The sequence below is a fragment of the Bos indicus x Bos taurus genome, chromosome 8, assembly GCF_003369695.1.
Source record: "Bos indicus x Bos taurus breed Angus x Brahman F1 hybrid chromosome 8, Bos_hybrid_MaternalHap_v2.0, whole genome shotgun sequence".
Classification (NCBI taxonomy): domain Eukaryota; kingdom Metazoa; phylum Chordata; class Mammalia; order Artiodactyla; family Bovidae; genus Bos; species Bos indicus x Bos taurus.
The window spans coordinates 9569053-9593597 of NC_040083.1; the positions used below are offsets into that span (position 1 = coordinate 9569053).

Genomic DNA, 24545 nt, shown 5'->3' on the forward strand with positions numbered 1-24545 from the left:
AAAATGTAAATTCTGATTCAGTAGGTTTAGGGTGGTACATTTCTAAATGTAGAAATTTCTCTAAATGGAGAAATGTAAATGGAGACAGACAGATGTACATAGAAATGTAAATGGAGAATTGGGTACATTCTCCCAATACCGCTATCCCACGGACTACATTTTAAATGGCAAGATGCTAAAACATCTTTAATTTCCCTTTCAAAAAAGGCAGTATTTGATGTATGGTATAGCTAATGCCTCAGATATGTCAAAGAAATTCCTTTTAGAGGTACTGTATTATAATTTGCATCAACTGGGTGACCTTAGATTCTTGGGTTGAAATTTAAGATTTCCAAAATCTCACGTTTCATTTTTAACCAAATGGTCAGTAATAACATTTGAGGAAAATGAGCTTCGATATGTATCAATGTCTAGAGAACAGAAATAGCATCTTAAAACTGGAAGGTGCTGATGGATTTCAAAGACACTGTTTTAAAGGTCCAAGATGATTCAAGATTCAGGGTATTCAAGAGATTCACAAATATTTCCACTTGGGCAAAATCAACTTTATCATGCTGTTTATAACACTATAGTTTTTTCTTTTTTTCTTTTTTTTCTTTTTTAGGCTGGCAAACTATAAGATACTACTGCTTCTAATCTTGGGGGCTGAATTAAAAGTCCTGAGAGACAACTGATCTTTCCACAGTGCGTATCAGTGGGTTTTGATAAAACCCACTTAAACTGCCCTTATAATGCCCTTAGCACCACACCTTAATCCTTGAAGATAAAAGTAACATTTTAAGCATCCTATTGAAAAACAACTGAAGATTACAAAAATTAGATTCATAAATAGTTCTAGAGGAAGGGACATGCCTTTAACTTTTTTTTAAACCATGAACAGAAGTATCATTTATAAAATACTTTACTAGTGTAATATGTTACGCACATACTAAGACTGGGTGACCTTAGATTCTTGGGTTGAAATTTAAGATTTCCAAAATCTCATGTTTCATTTTTAACCAAATGGTCAGTAATAACATTTGAGGAAAACGAGCTTCGATATGTATCAATGTCTAGAGAACAGAAATAGCATCTTAAAACTGGAAGGTGCTGTTGAAGACCAGATTCAACTATTTCAATGTATTAATAGGAGAAACTGAGGTGCAAAGGCTAAAAAGGCCAAAGTCACAGAGATGCTACTGGAATGTTAAAAAAAAGAATGGGAGAAACAAATTAATTTTTATATCTGTTAATATACAACACACAACAATATATCAACTACAACATGTGTGTAGTTGAAATAGTTTCTAGTTCCTCCCATGACTAAGACATAGTTGATTTTACTAAGCTCTTAGAAATTATTGCTGAGAAAAGAAGACTACAGACCAACAAAGAAAAGACATGCTACCCCCCAATTCAAGAACTTCATAAAAAATGCAATCTGAATAGAGAATGACACATATACACCACATACTCAGGATGGGGCTGCTGTTGGTTGGGTAACGCGATGGGATATAAAAAAATAAAGAGAAGACATTGGTAATTCTTATCTTCTCAGTTATGCTTTGAGAATATACATTTTCTTTCACATATGAAAAAGTGGTTAAAACACACAACATCCTTCACTCCCATGAATCTTTTTTTAATTGGTAAAATCAAGGAGTAGATTTGGAGGACTGTAAAGCTTTTAAAAATATGAAATGTTGAAAGCAGTTGGATGTGCATGTGTCATAAGCTCTGTCACAATTACAAGAAAACCAGAGAATCCTTTTTAGTCATAAAATAGGGAATTTTGTGCTTTTTACAAATGCTGTAAAATTTACTAGCACAAGATAAAAAAAAAAAAATCACTGGAGAAGTTCCAAGATATCGGAGACAATGGGTTTTAAATCACAGGCATACATTATTATGCCTAAGTTGACAGATCTGCACTGCAATGCAGAAATGCAAGCAATATTCCAACATCTGCACTAGAAGGCAGAGACTAGACCAGATTCCAGAATAAAGGGCTCGTCAGCTCTTACCTGTTACCTGTGCAACAACTGCTTGGGAAATCCTCCGATTGGCAAGAAAGGCTTTGATTTCCTCTTTTATCACACTGCTGTCCCTCCTAACAAAAACAGAAGACAAGACCAACAATGTATGTTGAAGGTAGAAATCCTCATCTTTGCTAAGAAAGGTGAAGCAGAGAGGTGGGGAGAACATAGAAAGAAAGGACACAAAAATAAAGGTAAAACAGACCGAGCTTGTGGGAAAATATGAAATTAAAACAAACCAAGAAACACCAAATATTCAAGTCCTAAAACAGCACACCATCAGACAGACGCTTTAGTGAATGCCACAGTAGATGTAAGTCTCATACCAGAGACGGTTAATCGCATGCTGTGTATAATTCACATTAGGAACAAGCTGCCATATGGTATATGCAAATTTTCATTACTGGGGAATGAATGTATCTTATACAGACAGAAATCCTAGAAAAATAAAAAGCAGCAGCAACAACAACAAAAATTAGTTGTGAGTAGATTGTGGTTTTGCATGTTAACTATGCAACTGCATAAATCATGTTCAGTTCATTTGAAAACCTCTGTCAAAGGAACAGAAATCATCATTCTCACAACTGCTAAAATGCTGGCCATTTTAAGGTACTTTTTTGCCTTTTAATTTGCCTTCTTTGTCCTTAATAAACCAAAAAAATTTTAACCAGGGTGGGCTGAATATAAAATTTTAGTATAAAAGACACATTAATGTCCTAATACATGTAATACACAGGATACTTAATACTTAAAACTATACTATATTCTATGTCCTTGACATTACATATCATAGACCTAATTTTTCCTCCACGAAGACTCTTATAAATTTTTACTTATTTAAAAGTCCAAGAAATTCTCAAAAAGATGAGACATTCACTAGAATGACAATGAATGGGAACCAAGACAAACATAATACTGCAATGAAAATTATACCTAAAGCCTTAAAACTAATCAATTTCTCTTTGAATGTTCAAAAGAATCACACAAATGGATTTTTTGTTCAAGCTCAAAATAACTGAATAGTGGTAACTTATGGTCTAATGCAGCTGATCAGCAAACTATGGCCCATAGACTAAATCTGGCCTCCCATCTGTTTTTATACAACCAATGAGCTAAAAGTAGTTTTCATGATGAACATTTGCAATCAATTTGAGACAGGGAATACTAACTTTGAACATGAATTGAGCAAAATATTATCCCCTTCTCACCAAAAAATTCTAATATTCTCTGTAGGCCTGTATCTTAAAGATGGTATTTGATGATCAATTATTATTCTATATTGAATTTTGCAAATAAAAATTTGTGATCATTTGCTTTCTCTCTTGTATATAAGTATCTATATCATGTCCTCGATTTTGCCTCTTGCCCACAAAGTCTAAAATGTTTTCCATCTAACCCTTTACAGAAAAGCTCTGCGGACTCCTGATCTCAGACAAAGGGACCATGAAATCTTTATACATTGCTTTGTGAACTGCAAACTCCTGACTGGAGCTCAAGTCTCTCTACAGATTATCTGGAATGAGAAAAGTAAAGTATCCTATCCCCAAAGAATCAGCAGTGATTTACTCAGAGCAGATTGGCAGTCCTTTGCTGAGGAGGAGCTAAGTGCTCTGTTGGTGAATTTCATGCTCCCTTTCAGGAATTCTGGAAAAGAGCAGAGAAGTGATGGTAGGGACAGCTTCCAATCTGGAGCTCCACAGTCTACTCTTCATCCACTGGTTGGAAATCCTAATCAAAAAGATTCCCAGAGGAAGAAAATAAAGAATCAGCAGCCTAATCCAGTACTTAAAGCTTCTCATACTGATCTAGATACTGGCCAAATTCCTTCCAAAATGCTTATTCATACTGGAAACATTTCTTTGAAAAATATGCATTCGTAATTTGAAATTTATATATCTGAAAGAAAAGGGCACAATACATTTAAAGGTCAAAATACCCGTCTACATTACCATCTGGGTCTCAAATATCCAACAACAGTCAGTAGAGCAAGAGATAAACTTCAGCAGTATCTATTTCAATTGGTTTATGTAAACAAAACAACCAAATTGTTTGGTTTCTGATACAGATGCAAAATTAAGCTGAAAAAATTTAAGTAAAGCATTGCATTCCAATGTACAGAATATCCTTCTAGGAAAATGAAAACTGAATTTAAGACAGTATTTAGTAAGGTTAAATAAAAATGAGCTTTTGTGGGGAAAATGATGAGATGGTATTTTCTTGACTATTGATTTAAATTGGAATTTAAATCAATTTATTTAAAATCAATTTCTCCTCGAGTAGAGACTAAGTCATAAGGAGGAGATAACACTCAATTATTCCAATAGGGCACATCCAGTTTGTGAATTATTCACAGCCCTGCGGTATGATATTACCAAGCACTGCAGCAACACAGAAGGAACCCCAAAAAGTCTGCAAAGGAGTAGAAGTTCATTTAACCCTCTGAGAGATTCTATTTTTAGTTACGTGGGAAGTTTCTAAATATCCATAATGAGTTTAAAAAACTAAAAATAAAAACCTCTTTACTCAACTGCTTTACCAGAAAGAAGCTTTTTCAAACTGAAGAAAAACAAAACTTAAAAGATAAAGGGTGTGCTTGGGCAAGTCATTTAATAAAGTTGGTTTCATCATCTGGTAAAATAAGAACAATAATATGCCCCCTACCCCATCACAAGGCTTTAAAGATTTTTCTACAAGCACTGAAATTAAAATTAAACGAAAATTATTATCAAATGTGTATACCTAATATATAAAATTTAAAAATCTTCAGTGTAAGACTTTTTGAAACTGTAAAAGCATTATATAAACAATGACTATCATTTTATAATACGCCAGAGAGAACTCCAGGAAAAAAAGAAACAAATGATCTGCTATAAGTACGTAAGACTGAAGTTAACATCTGTACTGGGTATTTTAAGGCAGCATGAAAAGATTTCTATAAAGTCATTTTAGATGCAAGTGTTCTGTCGTTTAGTTGGTTTCACTAGGTGGTTCCAAAATAGTAACAGCATTTAACCTTCTCTTATGTATTTCAAAAACTTCCATCCTACTGGGTTAAACCTGTTCTCTAAGCTTTCACATATTCCCCCTCATTCATTCCACCTTTAACAAACGACCTGCCACTCCTAATGTCCACATCATATCCTGTGAAATCACCAATTTCTTGGTGTGAAAATTCCTTCATTTACTCCAAATTTGTCTCACCTCTTACGCCTTACTTCCTCTGTCTAAAATTCGACATCTTTAAACAGAATGTATCCATTTTTCCACCCTTATAAGCTCTCACTATCCTCATGATTTCTGCTTCTCCAGTCTTAACAGTAAAGTGAAGTGTAGGCTGATCTTTCTTTGATTCCATAGTTTTCTTCCAAGATAAGCTACCACTCTACTTCTATCTAATCACTTAGATACACTCAGTAATGCCTCTTCATGAAGTCACCCTTTTTAAAAGACATCTTAAAATAATAATCACCATCTAATCAGAGAAGTTTTCTCTGATCCTCAGAGCTAAAAAAAGATTGTTTCTTCTAATAGCTAACTTTAACCATTTCAAATATACATACCAATATATTACATGCAATTCTGTATTATAGTAGTTCCTGATCTGGTCTTATCTCTACTAGCAAAGTCCTTGAGCACAAAGATTGTGTCTTATTCATTATGGAGTTTGCATATATTAGAGCTTAATTTGCTCCATAAATGAAAAAATCTGTAGTTAAAGATAAAAGGTTATAAAATGGAAAACCTGATGTACATAATTTATTAAAAACAGCTCTAAATTCCTAATGTTAAATATGTTTAAGCTTCCCAAAACAGAATGGAAGAGAGTTATGTATACTAGCTCAAAATGGTAATGCTTTCTTTTCTCGAACAAAGACTATTAAAGACTGAATGTTTAAAAGTTGTATGCTTTAAGAACATCCAAATTTTCTTAGTTGATATACACTACACATTCTTTAAGACCTCTTAAAAGAAGTCATCTATCTCAAGACTTTCAGAGGTGGAGCAATACCTACCAATACAGACTATTTCACTGGCGGAAAAACGTAACTAACTACACACAAATTCTTTCACATACGAATAGGAAACTGCTCCCTTTAATTTCTACTCATGGAGAAAAAGCATAATTTAGGAGCTTACAAGATAATGTTAAAATCTACTCTGTATGTGTAAACAACACGGTAACTGAATACTATGTCCTACAGAACATAAATCCCTACCTACATAAGTAAATAATCTATCAGGCATATAGATAATCAACTCGGAATAATGTCTCAGAATCCTAGATAAAATACTAAACACTCATGAAATTTAGTATGTGGGTAATCAGGAATAACATCTTTTATATGACAAATTAATTCTGATAAGCCTCATTTCAATTGTTATTTTATACATACACAGTAGGACAATACACTTTGATATACACTATTAGCAGATATACATATACAACTATATATAAACATATATACTAATAGATGCATTTTAAAAATATTAACATGTAAAATCGGTCTTTATCCTAGCTCTTGGTTTTAAAGTCCTTCCTAAAATGTTACACTCAACAATTTGCTGAGAATCCACATTCTAGTTTCCCTTTGATTTTTTTCAAAACCCTGATCAATCCAAAAATGGAAAAAGTAGCAGTTACTTTCTTTCAAATTAATCAAATTAAAAAAAAAATTCTCCTTTGTGTACCTTGAAATTTTTAGGAGTTTAGTTTTTGGACCCAATGGATTATGAGATTTAAAAGCTAAATCTTAGGGTTGAGTGCTCTGGAGGCTGGGTAATGTGAGCATGAGCGAGGTGAATTACATGTGACATATGTAGGAAAGGAAGCAGGAAGGCATTTAGGTATCCGTTCTCCCTACCTAGAGTACAACCCTCTATATCATCAGAGTGTGGAGGGGGCAAAGGGGAGTGGAGCCCTATGTGGGCACAGGGTTCTCGGAAAGATTCGCTGCTCAAAACTCATTCCCTAACATTCGACCAAATAAAAATTCATTAGGCTACCCAAGGGAGTGACTTAAAGTGACAAATATCACTTAGGGGGAGAGTGGAGGATAAGTACATTAAGGCTTTCACACTTTGTCTTGAGTTATATTAATGATCATTCCTAAAATCTTAATGAAATCTACACACATGAAAAATGTATTTACAGAAGCAACAGACACCAGTCAGTGACAGACACACTGGAAATAAAGACATGGGTTAGAACTGAGCTCTGCCACTTAAGTTTTCTTGGGTCAGTTATTTAATTTTTGTGTATCTCAATATGTCTGCTCTACCTCACATATAGCATGGTTGTGATAATTAAAAGTGAAATAGTCATGCAATAAACTTCTCCCTCAAACCTGAGGACTGTGATTATTTGTAGACTTGAGAAAAATGAGAGATGGGCACAAAGGAAGAGTGAAGGTGTGGGGGAGGGTGCAACGACAGAGGACCACAGAGCGCCAGAAGGATCCATGAGACTGCTAGATGAGTAGAGGACAGCACAGGAGCAGTTCTAAGAAAGAAGTCATAAAATATCCTACCTATGCAACAAGGGGCAGTATGTAAATTAAGTACTGGCAACAGTTACAAACACACACACACACATATATCTAATGATGAAACTTGAACGTGTGTACTTGCTGGATTTAACCATAAACCCTGTTGTCAAGCTTTTAGACCATTATACTCAAGTTTTAGACTCTGGACAATCTTCCAGAGACTTTTGTTAAAAATAAACTTTTCCCAAACTTCCCATTAGTCTAAAACACATCTGGGAATTAACTAATGCTTTTAAAGTCCACTAAACCTGATTAATTACAGCAACAACAACAACAACAAGGCTATCATCCTAACAAATTTTATTGTTGATACCCACTCTTCTTAGGACAATTAAAAACTAACCTCGTTACATGTTAACTATTAAAGTAATTTCCGTTTGCCCAAATGATCCTCTCTCTCAATCTTGACAGTGATGGAGATGTTAAATTCAAAATGAACATAAACTTCGGCCAGCTGTTTAAGCAAGGAAAATCAATGAAAAGCCACACTGATGTTTTTTTATACTTTTAAGTTTTACAAAGCTTAAATAACAGGTCCTGTAGGTGCTCTATGAAACCATTTATTACAGGAATTACATTGGAATCTAGATGCAACAGTCCATTTAGCCCAAAATTCCCTATATGGCAGTTCCACCCTAAATGTAAATTCAGGACAGTTTGTTCAAAAGATTATTTTACCTCCGTGGTACTACAGACCTTTCAGATGGCAATATTAAGTCACCATTATACTATCTTAAACGCCTACAGTGTTATAGAAGAACTATAACTCATAATTGTAAGTTAAAATTTTATTTCTGACATATTCCTGCTACAGTTTCTTTCATATAAACCACAACAAATCTATCTGCAGGCTCTCTTCCCTACTACAGCAGTGCTAATCTCCCGAAAATAATGCTTGTTATCTCTTTCCTACAGACCTCTTAAAAAAAAATCCTTTAATTTCCATCATGTTAAACATAAAATCATGTACAGGTAATTCAAATCTGTCCCAAACCTGTACTGGCCTCCCAATATACTATTCTTGTCACCATATATAGCCAATCTGCAGTTCTTAGAAGACTAAACATGTCTTGCCTTTTCTATCTGTTACTATTCCCTTAACTTTAAATAAACTTCCTATATTTCAAAACAGAAGCTATCCTTTAAAGTTTAGCTCAAATTCATTTATTCACTTGACATAATAAGCCCTTAATATGTCCCAAGGACAGTTCTAGATTCCGGAGACACAAAAATGGAAAGCACAGCAGTGCTGCCCTCAAAGTGTCTCAGCTTCAGGGTGAAGCCCTTTAATTACCTCTGTTGAAACTGGACTTCTTCAGGGTTTCAAATTCAAGGTGCTTACACTTATCTTATAATAGATGACATTAAATTTCTGTGTGTGTGTGTGTGTGTGTGTACACAGCATCTACTGCAAAAATCAGAACTTCAGTTTCTTAGGAACAGAAACCATGTCTATTTTTCTTAAGAACACTGCTTTTTAAATAATAGATGCTCAAAATTAGTTTGTCAATTAGCATGTTGGAGGGAAAAATTAAGAGTATACATATTATTACAAAAACATCCTACCTCTCAGAGAAAGTACTTACAATGCATTTAAGGCTTACAACATATTTGTTAGCAATTCATAAAATTCAGAAGTTAGAAATAAGAGCCATAAAGAGAAAGAAAGCTAACCTTTGCTTACATAACAGAATGTAAAGACTTATAAAGCAGCAAAGAGAAAGAACTTAGGTAGAGAAAAAAAATTTTTTGAATTAAAAACATAAAAACTTTAATTTTTTCTTTATCACCAAAGGGGAAGAGGGAAGCCACAGTTGTCATATGCAAAGAGCTGAAATACAGCTTTATTACTCAAAATCAGTCTAAGCACATAATATTTGGAGGACTCTAAATAAGAAAGAAACTAACCTCATTAATTCCTCCACTTTATCATCTACATCTAGGTCCTCTTCTGAGGCTTCAAAACTGTATGACCTCTGACCCATGCTGTTAGCATGGTAGCGAGTTGGTGACATCTTCCCATTGGACGTGGATAATCGCTCGTTATTCTCCCTCCCGTTCTGATTGGTAGTACAAGGCTGTGGGGAGGTGTCGTAACTATTGCTAGGTGACGGGGACATGCCCGAATGCTGGGTCTGCGTGGAAGCTGTAGCTGTAGAGGAAGATGCTGGAACATTGTTGGTACTATTCCCATATGAACTTCCTCCATAGCTGGACCTTCTTCCAAACTTGTCGCTATGTTCTTGATCAAGGCGGTCCAGAGTTTCCAAGGCATGGAGAATTTCATGTTTAGTCATTCCAGTACGCCGGAGGCGCTGGAGCAGATCTATCTGCTCTATGGTAAATCTGGGTTCATCTGTATAGTGAGACATGGTTTCCAGCAAACTAAAAAAAATAAAATAAAATAGTCCCTTTATTTATAATATCTACCAAAGAATGTATCATTATGTATTGAGAATGAACACAGACAAAATATTTCTCTATCAACGTCTTTACTGAAAATGACTAACACATGATTAAGGGTAATACTTTGTTTTATAGGCAAAACTGACCTAGGAATTCTGTAACTTTTATTTGGCATAGACAAAAACAATTTGGTAAGCTTAGCCCAAGTAAATAACTAATAACTAGCAAAAATATTTAAATGGAAACATGATAGGGGCATATAAAAAAACTTAATAAGCACCATTTCACCCACCACTTTGCAATTTCATGAGTATTTCATCTCTGTAATGTATTCTCTCTATGTAGTTATCTCAAGAAATGGATCTTGGGTGGTTGCGTCCACAATGACCTATTCATTTTTGGTGGGAAACTGCTTCCATATTATGCTTCCTTTAACTAACACAAGGTACTGCAGTGCACCAGAAAGTGCCTCAGAGTCGATGACAATATTAAGTTTAAGGGAATTGTCAAATATCATAAAAACTCTCACCATTCGAATTCCTTTCTTATAAAACTTGACTTTGTACCGAAGATTCTTTTAAGTGGGAATTTCTTCTATTTTTATGGTTCTAATGCCAAATAGGTTGCATGGCATGCAGCAGGCTCTCAGTTAAGTGTTTGCTGATGAAAATAAATGTCAAAGAACTTTCTCCTCCTTTCCAGGTAAAATTCTACTGAGTCAGTTCTCCTAAGCTCTTGGAGATCAGTTTCTCTATCCCTCTATAAGAGACTTCCCTGGTGGCTCAGAGGGTAAAGAGTCTGTCTGCAAGGCAGGAGACCTGGGTTCGATCCCTGGGTCAGGAAGATCCCTTGGAGAAGGGAATGGCAACCTACGCCAGTACTCTTGCCTGGAGAATTCCATGGACAGAGGAGCTCAGTGGGCTACAGTCCATGGGGTCACATGGAGTCGGATATGACTAAGTGACTACCATACACACACACATATCCCTCTATAAAAATTTACTGAATATTCACTCTAGGCCAGCACTGGGCAAGAGTTTCATGTCATACAATCTCAGTTCCTCATAACAACACTCTATGGTAATTTTTTTTTAGTACTACACTGACTGACGACTGTTGAGGAAACTAAGGCTCACAATGGTTTTGTATCTTGGAAAAAGTCTCATTAAGACATAGGAAAAAAGATTTAAACCTAGATCTTACTGACTCCAAAAGCATGCATATATGGCAGAAATTATTGGAATCAAATGATATGGGACACAGGCTTTTGTCCTTTTTTAAGTTACCAATTTAAACCACTTAGACAAAACCACTCCACTGAGGGACTAGGGATTCTAGTAACAGCTTTTTTTAATATTTAAAATCTTTAGTCCATATAGAATTTGTATTTACTGAATGAGTGTGAAAGGATTTGAGCTTTATTCTTCCACAAAAGGATAGTTCACTTGTCCAATACGCTTTATCAAGTAGTACATCTCTTCCTCTCTGGTCTGAAACACCAACTTTATCGTATACGAAAACTCCACACGAATCTGTATCTACCTTTGGAGTAACTGTTTTGCCTTCCAAGTCCTTTTAAAAAATAAGCAGGCAGAAATCTATAACTTTTATGTGAAGTCATTCTAGTTTTAGAGATCAGCTCATTAAAAATAAAAACAGACATTCTGCAGGTCTAAAATAATATGCTGCAGGTTTTTGTGTCCATGGGCCACACTGTCTGCCTTCTGCCTATTTACATTTCCTTTTGCTCTCTTCCAATATTCATTTGTAACAAGCTATTCATCATAAAAATCCTGTTTTCATGATTATTACATTCTTTCCTGATTGTTTTCTTCCTCCAAGATTTTATAATGAAAAATTTTAAACCCACAGAAAAGGTGACATATATACCTATGGCGGATTCATTTTGATATTTGGCAAAACTAATACAATTATGTAAAGTTTAAAAATAAAATAAAATTAGAAAAAAAAAAAAGTGAAAAAAAAAAAGCTGACATACACTAATCATCGAGATTTTACCATTAGTATTTTACTTGCTTTACCACATAATCTATCCACGCTCTATAAATCCCTCTATTCGTTTCATTTTTTGATGCATTTCAAAATCAGTGACAGACATCTGTATATCTCTCCTTAAATCCTTCCACATGTAGATCATTAGCTAGAGCTCAATATTTGTTCAGGTATTTTTTTCTATTGAAGTAAAATTTACATAAAATAAAATACGCAAATCTTACATTTACCATTCTTTTGAGTTCTGAGAAGTACATCCACCTGTGAAATTAAATCCCTCGGAAGATACAGAATATTATCATTACCCAGGAAGTTCCATAGTGCTCCTTCCTGGTCAGTCCCCATTCTCTCTCCTCAGAGGTGACCACTGCTCAGATTTTTTCTCATGACAGAGGTTAATTTTTTCTGTTCCAGAACCTCATACAAATGGAATTTCTATGTACTCTTTTGTGTAAGGCTTCTTTCAGTATGAAGTTTTTGAGATTCATCTATGATGTTGTATGTATCAGCAGTTTATGTTTTTTTATTGCTGAAGAGTACTTTATTGTAGGAATATACCACAGGTTTGTTTAGCTATTCTATTTCAGACGCTTGGAATGACAATTACTAGCTATTCTAAAGCTCTGGCTATTACAGTTGTACTCTACTTTCTTTCTTGTCAGCTTCGTATATATGCCCCCCTCCCCCATCCCCAACCCATAATATATCATTGACTAGTTGGGTGAGAGAGAAAAACATATAACTTTCAACCAGAGTAATTCATTTATTTTTTCTCCTGATGTCAACAGAAGAGTATACCTTGCTTAACATAAATGGTCTACTATTAAAATAATATGCAGCACTGGTAATGTTTTGTTGCATGCTAGTTACGTTACACAGGTGCATAATATGTGAACATTCCCCAAGCTGTACACTACTAATTCGTACATTTTTCGGTAGGTATATTATATTCAAAATTTGCTGAAAGAGCTGTGTAGACTTTTCTGAATGGCTTATAAGAGACACTTGACACTATAGTTTTATCTTAACCCTCAGCCCTTGGTCGTTTCTAGTGCTTAGTAACATATTAGTTCTTAATACCAGGAAGTTCTTTTTAAAAGTAGCTGCCCCTTAGTAATCCAAATAATTTACCCTTTAACTTACTGATTTGGTAAATTCAGGTTTCTATATATTCTTTTCTCTTGAAAATGGAGTTGTTCACTGCTAACTTTAGTCTTCATGCTTTCAAACATGTCATAAACAGGCCTTATTTTATATATGAGATGTCAAGCTCTGTTTTATTTTGCAGACAAAAAAAAAAAAATCATGATATTTTCCTATCCCATTTATATCAGAGCTAATAGTATTCTATATGTAACTTTTCAAACCTCCCTCTGTATGGGGCAGCACTCTGCATATCAGTATAAAACTAAAATGAATTATGTGAATTTAACCTGTTAACTGAAAAGTATCCACCGTAAAGCTTATATTAGACCGACCAGAACTAAAGATTCCACAGTATCTAAAACAATGTATTTATGTCATTTCAGTCATTGATTATGGGAACCACTTTATTTTTTGCTATGCTGCATAGTTTGTGGGACCTTGGTTCCCTGCTGGACCACCAGCGAATTCCCTACGGAAACCCATTGTAAAAGTGGTTAATTCAAAAGTCGTAAAAGAAGATAAAAGAAGGCACCTATTATTTTGTCCTCCCAGAATGTCTGTTTCCAACCACATGTTCTTGGAAAGGATGAAAGTGAAAAGTGGAAGTGTTAGTAGCTAAGGTGTCCAACTCTTTGCGACCCCATGGACTGTATCCCGCCAGGCTCCTCTGTCCATGGAATTCTCCAGGCAAGAATAATGGAGTGGTTCCCATTCCCTTCTCCAAGGAATCTTCCAAATCTTTACCATCCAGGCCACCAGGGAAGCCCTGCCACTCAAAATGCCCTACCTTCTGGCCAACAGTGTGGGCACACAAGGAAACAGTCATGCTCTTCTCAAAATATGCAGGTTAGAGTGGCAGGAAAATGGACAGTCACTGTAACTGTGGTCAGCTGCAAGAAGATGTTAGTCTGGTATATTCCTCACCATGTAGAAGGAGCTAGTTTGTAGGAAAATAAGGCAGGCATAATAAGAAATGCAGGGCAAAGTGGAAAACTCTACAGTATTCACATCCCTTGTTCTAGTCATTCCTAAGCCCCTACTACATCCCTGCTCTTCTTCTTATATTGTCGTGTAACAGCATGAAAGTGAAAATGTTAGTCACTCAGTCATGTCCAACTCTCTGCAATCCCATGGACTGTAGCCTACAAGGCTCCTCTGTCCATGGGATTCTCCAAGCAAGAATACTGGAATGGGTTGCCATCCACTTCTCCAGGGGATCTTCCTGACCCAGGGACTGAACCCAGGTCTTCTGCATTGAAGGCAGACTCTTTACCATCTGAGCCAACAGGGAAACAGTTTAAGTTCACACAGACTTCCCTTTATGCTTCACTTTGTTTAAATTAGACGTATGTGCCCAGCACCAACAGAGGTCCCTAATACAAAGACATACCTAAAGTAAAAAGATCTACAATTGCTAGAGCAAAATCTATGACTGCTCTAGAGCACAGTGGGATAATGAGCAGGATCAAATCATACATGTGACATTGAAGGCACAATATTTTATTGAGAAAATGCCAAGATTAGAAGCTCGCTTAGATACTGAGAATAATATTCCAATGTGCATTAACATAAACAAAGGCACACATCCTGTCATTTTCAAATTTTATTTCTTACAATTCACCTAGTTTAAGCACATCATCATGAGATTATGGCAATAATGACCTAGAAAGGTCATCTATGTCCATGATACCAGCAATTCTTTCACAACAGAAAAAGATAACATGTAAAAACTGAATTAATTTTCCTATATAACACAAGAACTATTCACAGGATAAGGAACATCTTTCACTTTAAATTACTCATCTGAATGCAGACTCAGGCCAACAATAATTGAAAATGATGTGAGAAGAATTTCGACACTGTAATAACACAGACAATGTTAAAGGCATAAAAGAACAATTAAATTCAGGAATTATGGCTCAGTTCACAAAGTGACATTCTAAAACACCATACTATTAAGACCATAATAGTAAACCATTTATACAATTAATTTTATCTCTACCTGTATATGTAAACCCTTCTTGAATAAGTCTTGAGGTTCAGAACAAACTTTAACTAAATCCTAGAAACATGTAGAGGAAAGAAGGTTAAAGCATACACAAATGCCTAATCTTGAAATCATTTGTGCAAAAATGACAGAACCACCTTACTTGTAAAGTATCAACAGCTAATAAGATTTTACTGGATAACAGTATTTTCTTGAGCTGGACTCTGCTGTCTTTATCTTTTTATCTAGAATGACTAGGCAAAATATGGTACAGTCATATATTAGTTTTGTCATTCATGGTATTTATTCCATGATGATTTAACACATTATAGAGTCAATCATAATATTAACCAACTAAAGACATACTAAAGGCTCTTTGTACTATTTATGGCACATTACTCTCACAACTATTATTACCATCAAAGGAATGGCAGTTTTAAAGTAAGAAAATGACAAGAGTAAGAAATGAAGATTTGCTGGGGACTGAGCTTACAATATGGAAAAGTGATTCTGTAATTCAAACCAATGGGAGAACTGACTAATGCAAAAGAACAAAGGCTATCACTATAGGTAAAGAGCATAAAAATGTTCTTTTCAAAATATGTAGATTTTGAGAAAAATAAGATTATATTCAATTCATAATTACACTTTAATAGTTCTTAAATTACCACTAATTAAGGTTGAGATTTTTAAATAATAGCCATCTATATACAATGTGGAAAATAAAATCCAAGTAAAAACATGAAAGTCTATAGAGGGAGATATAAATTAGGTGTGGAATCAGAGAATAGGAGACCATTTAGACAAAAATAATTCAATTAACATTTACTGAGATTTCCCCAGTGGCTCAGTGGTAAAGAATTTGCCCGCCTATGCGGGAGATGCAGGTTCCATCCCTGGGTCAGGAAGATTCCCTGGTGAAGGAAATGGCAACCCACTCCAGTATTCTTGCCAGGATAATTCCATGGATAGAGGGGCCTGGTGGACTACAGTCCATGGGGTTGCAAAGAGTCAGACATGATTTAGGGATTAAACAACAACATTTAGTGAATAACCTTTGTGTGTCAGACTACATACAACGGAAAAAGGATGCAACAAGGCACAAATAAGGCAAAAAAAAAAAAAAAAAGGGCAAAATAAGGTAAAAAAAAAAAAAGCCTCACAATGCTTACATTCTAATGGCTATGGTGAACAGCCATCAACAAATAAACTGTACTTTTTAAAACAGGGAAAATTAGGCCCAAAGCAACAGAGTATCATCCCTTTCCCAAGCACACAACTATTCAGCAGCACCTCAGGCCACACTTCACACCACCTGGTCTATTCCAGAGACTTTCTGATGTACTATAAAGTCAACAAGAGAAGAAAAATGTTTAACAAAAAAATCTAAGTAACAAGGAAAATCTACCATTCTTCCACTTACTGGATTACAGAACTGACAACCAGAACAGAAGGAATTTAATTGAAATGTAGACTGAACCAAATTTTTAAAAAATACTTACGTTAAAGATGCATTTAATGAGCTAATAGATACTTTATCTTCTCTAATATCTGAAATTTCCAGAATACTTCTGTTCAGAGGCCTATTTAATATGAACTAGTGGTTACAGCTGATATCCTAGCACAAAAAATCTCTCAACATAATACCACTATCCAATTTGTATTTTTTGCCAGACTCCAAAGAAAGGCTACCAACTGTATTAGCTAATAGGCATAACTAGGCTTATTATCCCCAGCAGGTAAAGAAAATGGCTTTGGTGCTTAGGAGTTTGCATACAAAAGGCAGCACTAAAGTAACATTCTACCAATATTCTGCTTGTCACAAGGAAGTTAATACTAGCCATCTGTTTCACAAATTTCTAGGCTATTAAGCACTTTAAAATTATAAGTAATTTTATGTTCAATTGAAAATCTATGTTAGACTTCAAAGCTGAAAACAGAAATAGTAAAAGACAAAGATTATATAGATCTGAAAATTCATTCCTTACCACATAACTATGAAAAAATTATTTCAACTCTACAAATCACTGCTATCACTTCTGTACTATAATGCTTTCTTAACTTTATTAAAACAATAGAGAAGATGAAAATTAAGAGGAGAACTAGATACTCACACCACTGGGAAGGAACTGAGCATGCTTTACATGAGGGGAAGTAATGTCCTTGCTAGAGATGATCAGCGTTATTCATCATTCTGTAGGAAAAAAGAGAATTCAGAAACTCTGAAATCAAATACTGAATAAAAATGTTAATTATATAATTTAAGGATTAACAGTTAACATCAAATAACCAGGTTTTTAAAAATTACTTTTCATTTCAAATAAACATCTATTTTAAAGATAGAAAAATACTTTTTAAAGCTTTCAAATTACTCACTTGGAAAAACGAAAATCATCCCTGAAGTTTATCTGTTACCAGATACCACCCAAGGAAACAGATTTAAACATGAAATGGAATATATATATACACACAATATTGTGACATTCAGGATAACTTGTTGATAAGAACTCCAGTACACTTATGTAGAATCCTATAAACAAAAAACATACCACAGCATGATTGAAGCTAACAGTCTTAACTGGGGGGTAAAACCTGGGGTGCAGTTCCAAGTCTATTTTTTATTTTGTTGTTGTTTAGTCACTAAGTCACATCCGACTATCTGTGACTCCACGGACTGTGGCCCGCCAGGCTCCTCTACCCATGCAACTTCCCAGGCAGGAATACTGGAGTGGGTTGCCACTGCCTTCTCCAGGGGATCTTCCTGACCCGGGGATCAAACCGATGTCTCCTGCATTGGCACTGCGTCTTTACCACTGAGCCACCAGGGAAGCCCATTATTTATTTTCCTGCTAGCCAAATCTTACAGTGACTTAATTTCTCTGAGTCTCAATTCCACATGCATAAAACAGAGGTAATAGGGAACTACTTCAAAAAGTTACAAGAGTTTAAAACATTTTTTAAATGGTGGTGATGAAGTACTTCACAAATTATCAAGTAGCAGGGGCTTTTACTACTAATTTTAAAAAGACACCAATAACGGTGTCCATTCCTGAACAGGCTTAAATTAATAATGGAGCGAGTTCAGTACTTCTATCTTCTGATTAACATTCTACTGCTTTATTCAGCGTTCAGACGCTGTGACCCCGTTTAAATCACACGTAAGTCTTAACAAAAAATGAAATCTACTATTCACAGTTTAGGAGCTAAAGATCATCTATTACCGACGGCACTTATTAGCAGTTTCAAACCACAATATATGGGAACTATTTCCATTAATTGCAAGTTAATATTATAAAATAGATGAAAGCCAAAAATGTTGATGTCAAAAACTCTCACATTAAAATACACATTCAGCACTGAATTATATTAAGCAAGACCAAAGTGTCTAACAGTGACTAATGATATATGTGAAATGTACACGGTAAAGTTAGAAACCTTTCACATTTGCATATTCTAAACTGTAGCTTTAATGAATTTCCTGCTGTAGTTAATTTTCTTGCTGACGTGAGAAATACTGGTCCTAAATGGCAGATATAAAACACAAAGAAAACCTCCTAAAAATACTGTTGATTGCATTTCCTGGACAAAACACCAACAACAAGCCACACATGGATTACTGGTCAATATATATATATTTTTTCACTCGTGCTCAAGTTTAGTTAAAATATACTAAATACTAGTCCTGAAATAGAAACAAGGTCATAACATGAGTAAGATATGGTCCCAGTAGTGTAAGAGCTTATTAAACTATGGGGGGGTGGGGCGGGGGAGTAAAACAAAAATAACACACACACACCCCTCTCCAATAAAAGGCATTAAGACTAAAAATACAAGATTTATGAGCACAGCAATTCAGAAATTAATTGGTTACAGAGAACTGGAAAGACTTCTTTAAGTGAGATCTCAGCTGTTATTTGAAGTTTAGAATAAGACTTCCACCAAATCAAAGTGTGAAGGGAAGTTAGAATCAGTGCAAGAAAGAATCAGGAAGAGGAAACAGTTTAAAAAAAGATTATGAAGGATGTTTAGGGACTAAGTAGACCTGTCTTGTTGGCCTTTAACATGTATGTATGAGGAACAGACAGGTAGAAAGGAAGGAATTCCACAGTCTATGAAGGGCTCATAAATGCCTTGCAGTATTTCTGATCTTAATTCTATAAATATGAGAATACCACCACAACTGAATCAGACAATCTAGGGGGAAAATCACCAAAGACCTTCATTTCACAGATGAGGAAACGGAGATTAAGACACTGATACAGACCTGTGTAAGTGCAAATCACTGAATTTATGTCATTTATATTCCAGACATAAGTGGACTTGAAATAATACATAAAAATAAAACATTCAAAGGACAGAAGATCAAGCAAGTTGCTGTGAGTTCTCTGCTCTCAGCTTCAGTATCATAGAGCGTTCCTAGCATAAGAGACAGATTTTTTAAATTGACAGATTAAAACTGTGTATTACAACACATCATTAGAATGGCTATAATTTAAAAAAAAAAAAACCAGAAAATAACAAGTATTGGCACAGATGTGGATAAAATAAAATCTTTGTGTGCTCTGATGAAAAATACAAAATGGAGGGTACTGCTATGTAAAATAGTATGGTGGTTTCTTAAAAAATTTAAACTTAGAATTATCATGAGATCTGCAACTTCAAGTATATACGCAGAAATGAAAGCGGGGACTCGAACATATATTTGTACACCTAAGTTCATAGCAGCATAGTCACAAAAGCCAAAAGGTGGAAACAAATATCTACCAACGGATGAATGGCTAAGCAAAATGTGATACATGCATATAAGGGAATATTAGTCTACCTTAAAAAAGAAGGAAATGTTGACATGCTAACATCAATGAACACCAAAGGCATTACACTAAGTGAAAGAAGCCAGGCACAAAAGGCCAAATACTGTATAATTCCACTTTTACAAGATATTTACAGTCTTCAAACTCAGGGACAGAAAGAAGACTGGTTCTTAAAGGGGGCTGGGGAAGGAGGAGTTACTGTTTAATGGTGCGAAGATGAGAAAAAGTTCTGGAGATGGATGACAGTGATGGCTGTACAACAATGTTTATTGTACTTAGTGTCATGAACTGTTTGCTTTAAAACTGTTAAAATGGTAAATTTAATATTATCTATGCTTTATTACTGCAAAAAGGAGAGCGTTACAGTAAAAGAAAACACATTTATTAAAAGGTATCAGGGATAAAAGTTTAGGGATGCTGGATCATATTTAAGCACCTAGCTATAAAAAGCAAGTAAGCTATAAAAGATAAAAAAAAATCACCTACTTATTGGACTTCTCATCTATTATACTTAAAAGAGAAAGAGCTGAATAAAGTTCACAGATGACTGAGAGAATTCTGTACCAACAAAGCTTACATTTTGATATAAGAAAAACACTGCAAATATGCAAGAGTTCAGAGAGTGTATTTCCTCAGTTACCTCAACTGAGACACATAATATAAAAAATTAAGAAAAATGTGCAAAAACATTTTAACTTATAAACAAGATGAACTAGATAATCTTTGGATCAAAGAAATCAAAATCTTTATTTTATTTGAAATGGTTTTAGTGTTCTGCTACATAGGACATGCAATAAATACATATTACATATATGTGTGTGTTTTTCCACATAGAGAAATCTGATCTGTGGAAGAGATCCAGTAATGGTGGTTACTGTAAGTACAGGGTGAGAACTGGACAGATTCGGAAAAGGGTGGGAAGGGAAGTGTTCTCAGAGAACTGTATCATTTTAACCATATGAATGTTATTGCTCAGTCAGTAAATCAAATTAATAAAAATAGGAATTAAAAGCAGGAGCCCACTGAACCCTTTGTAATTCAACACTAACTTGAAGATTATAGCAAACTAATAAGACATAAGAATGAATTAACTGGAATAAATACTGGAATGAAAGAGAAATATACACCTTTTTGCTAATGATCTAAAGGAACACCTAAAAAATGTAAGCTATTCTAGTAAAAAAAAAAAAAAAGCTGAAATTTTTTGTTAAGAAGTATGATACACTTTAAATTAATTTAAAAAATTGTCGCTAGTTTAGCAGGAGACAGCTAGAAAAACAGGAAAAAAAATGCATTAATCATACTAGTAACATTTTCCCAATACTTATAAATAGCTGTATTGAGAAAAAGGCTCCCCCCAACAATTAAAGTTTAAAAATAGGAACTTAAAATTAGAAAAAAAGAAGTCCAAGAACCTCCAAGAAAATCAAACAAAGGAGAAAACCAGAAGTGGACTTCACTGGCCGGACAACAGAACAAACACAAAAGAAAATAAACAAATCCATACGACCCTGGGGACAGACACACAGAAGCAACGAAGAGAGTAAAGAACTGAATGACTCCAGAACACACAAGAAAATATACAAGCCAAAGGCTACATTTTAGTTCAACAAGCTGCTTTTGAACTGTGGTGCTGGAGAAGACTCTTGAGAGTCCCTTGGACTGCAAGAGATCCAACCAGTCCATCCTAAAGGAGATTAGTCCTGAATATTCATTGGAAGGACTGATGTTGAAGCTGAAACTCCAGTACTCTGGCCACCTGATGTGAAGAGTTGACTCATTGGAAAAGACCCTGATGCTGGGAGGGATTGGGGGCAGGAGAAGGGGACAACAGAGGATGAGATGACTGGATGGCATCACCGACTCGATGGACATGAGTTTGGGTAAACTCCGGGAGTTGGTGATGGACAGGGAGGCCTGGCGTGCTGCGATTCATGGGGTCGCAGAGAGTCGGACATGACTGAATGACTGACCTGAACTGAAATGAGGATAACTTATCATCTAGCAAGAAATCAGATCTTTATCTTAAATTATATATAAAAATTTAAATTCCAGTTGCAATAGACATAAATCTATAAAACTCAGACACACATTCTACAACAAAATTTAGAAGATCAAAGAGAAGAAACTTTAAAAGGTAGACATAAGAGTTTAAAATTTCCTACTACAAAAAAATCATAAAATAAAGAATTTTTAAAAAAAGTCCTTGTCATCACAAGCGACTGGAATGCAAAACTAAGAAGTAAAGAGATAACTGGAATAACAGGCAGGTCTGGCTTTGGAGTACAAAATGAAGCAGGGCAAAGGCTAACAGAATTTTGCCAAGAGAACGCACTGGTCGTAGCTTTAACAACACATGGACATCACCAGATGGTCAACACCAAAATCAGATTATGTTCTTTGCAGCTGAAGATGGAGAAGCTCTATACAGACAGCAAAAACAAGACTGGGAGCTGACTGTGGCTCAGATCATGAACTCCTTACTGCCAAATTCAGACTTAAATTGAAGGAAGTATGGAAAACTACTAGACCATTCAAGTATGACCGAAGTCAAATCCCTTATGATTATACAGGGGAAGTGATGAATAAATTCAAGGGATTAGATCTGGTAGACAGAGTGCCTGAAGAACTATGGACGGAGGTTTGAAACACTGTACAGGAGGCAATAATTAAAACCATCCGCAAGAAAAAGAAATACAAAAATACAAAATGGTAGTCTGACAAGGCCTTACAAATAGCTGAGAAAAGAGAAGCAAAAGGCAAAGGAGAAAAGGAATGATACACCCATTTGAATGCAGAGATCCAAAGAACAGCAAGGAGAGACAAGAAAGCCTTTCTAAATGAACAATGCAAAGAAATAACGGAAAACAACAGAATGGGAAAGACTAGAGATCTCTTCAAGAAAATCAGAGATACCAAGGGAACATTTCATGCAAAGATGAGCACAATAAAGGACAGAAATGATACGGACCTAACAGAAGCAAAAGGTATTAAGAAGTGGCAAGAATACACAGAAGAACTATACAAACAATGTCTTAATGACTCAGATAACGACGATGGTGTGATCACTCACATAGAGTCAGACATCCTGTAGGGTGAAGTCAACTAGGCCTTAGGAAGCACTGTACATGAACTGAAAACTTCCAGATGTTCAAGCTGGATTTAGAAAAGGCAGAGGAACCAGAGATCAAATTGCCAACATCCACTGGATTATCAAAAAAGCAAGAGAGTTCCAGAAAAACATCTGCTTCATTAACTCTGCTAAAGCCTTTGAGTGTGGGGATCACAACAAACTGTGGAAAATTCTTCAAGAGACAAGAATACCAGACCACCTTACCTATCTCCTGTGAAACCTGTATGCAGGTCAAGAATGAACAGTTAGAACTGGACATGGAAAAATGAACTAGTTCCAAATTGGGAAAGAAGAACGTCAAGGCTGTATATTGTCACCTTGTTTACTTAACTTACATGTAGAGTACATCATGCGAAATGTTGGGCTGGATGAAGCTCAAGCTGGAATCAAGACTGCCAGGAGAAATATCACTCACCTCAGATATGCAGATGACACCACCCTTATGGCAGAAAGCCATAAGGAACTAAAGAGGCTCTTGATGAAGGTGAAAGAGGAGAAGAGAAATATTTGGCTTAAAACTCAACATTCAAAAAACTATGATCATGGCATCCGGTCCCATCACTTCACGGGAAATAGATGGAGAAACAATGAAAACAGTGACAGACTTTATTTTCTTGGACTCCAAAATCACTGCAGATGGTGATTGCAGCCATGAAATTAAAAGACGCTAGCTCCTTGGAAGAAAAGTTATGACAAACCTAGACAGGGTGTTAAAAAGCAGAGACACCTTTGCCGAAAAAGGTCCGTGTAGTCAAAGCTATGGTTTTTCCAGCAGTCATGTATGGATGTGAGAGTTGGACTATAAAGAAAGCTGAGCACCAAAGAACTGATGCTTTTGAACTGTGGTGTTGGAGAAGACTCTTGAGAGTCCCTTGGACTGCAAGGAGATCCAATCAGTCAATTCTAAAGGAAATCAATCCTGAATATTCATTGAAAGGACTGATGCTGAAGCTGCAGCTCCAATACTTTGGCCACCTGATATGAAGAGCCAACTCTCTGCAAAAGACACTGATGCTGGGAAACATAGAAGGCAGGAAGAGAAGGGGACAACAGAGGATGAGATGGTTGGATGGCATCACAAACTCGATGAATATAAGTTTGAGCAAGCTCAGGGAGATGGTGAAGGACAGGGAAGCCTGGCATGCTGCAGTCCATGGGGTCGCAAAGAATCAGACACAACTGAGCAACTTAACCAAAAAAAAAACTACAAGCAAATCAGAAAAAATATTTGACATGTAGAGAAAGAATAGATCCAAGCTGTCATTGTTTATTTTAAAAAACACTCAAATTTACTAGAAGTCAGAGAAATAATAATTAATTTAATAATGAGATACAACTTCAGCAAAAATTTAAAAGATTGATAATATGTCCTCAAAGGGTACGGTCATTTCACTGGTCTAAGGACAAAGTCCTTTTGGAAAGAAATCTGGCAACATAAATTGAAATTTAAAGTATTTACACTTTTGAGTCCCTTGGACTGCAAGGATA

At 35.4% G+C, this 24545-nt stretch overlaps 1 protein-coding gene across 13 annotated transcripts in view; it reads right to left on the minus strand.

The window, feature by feature from the left end:
- The window catches only part of HMBOX1 (homeobox containing 1), a 192620-nt gene that overhangs the window by 96443 nt on the left and 71632 nt on the right, over positions 1-24545 (minus strand). For all 13 annotated transcript variants that reach the window (XM_027549023.1, XM_027549016.1, XM_027549017.1 and 10 more), the window contains 3 exons: positions 17228-17307; positions 9470-9946; positions 2004-2089 (listed from right to left, as the gene is read on the minus strand). In XM_027549023.1, the coding sequence (XP_027404824.1) occupies positions 2004-2089; positions 9470-9946; positions 17228-17250 (586 nt within the window). In that variant the 5' untranslated portion in view covers positions 17251-17307. The remainder of the gene's footprint in view (positions 1-2003; positions 2090-9469; positions 9947-17227; positions 17308-24545) is intronic.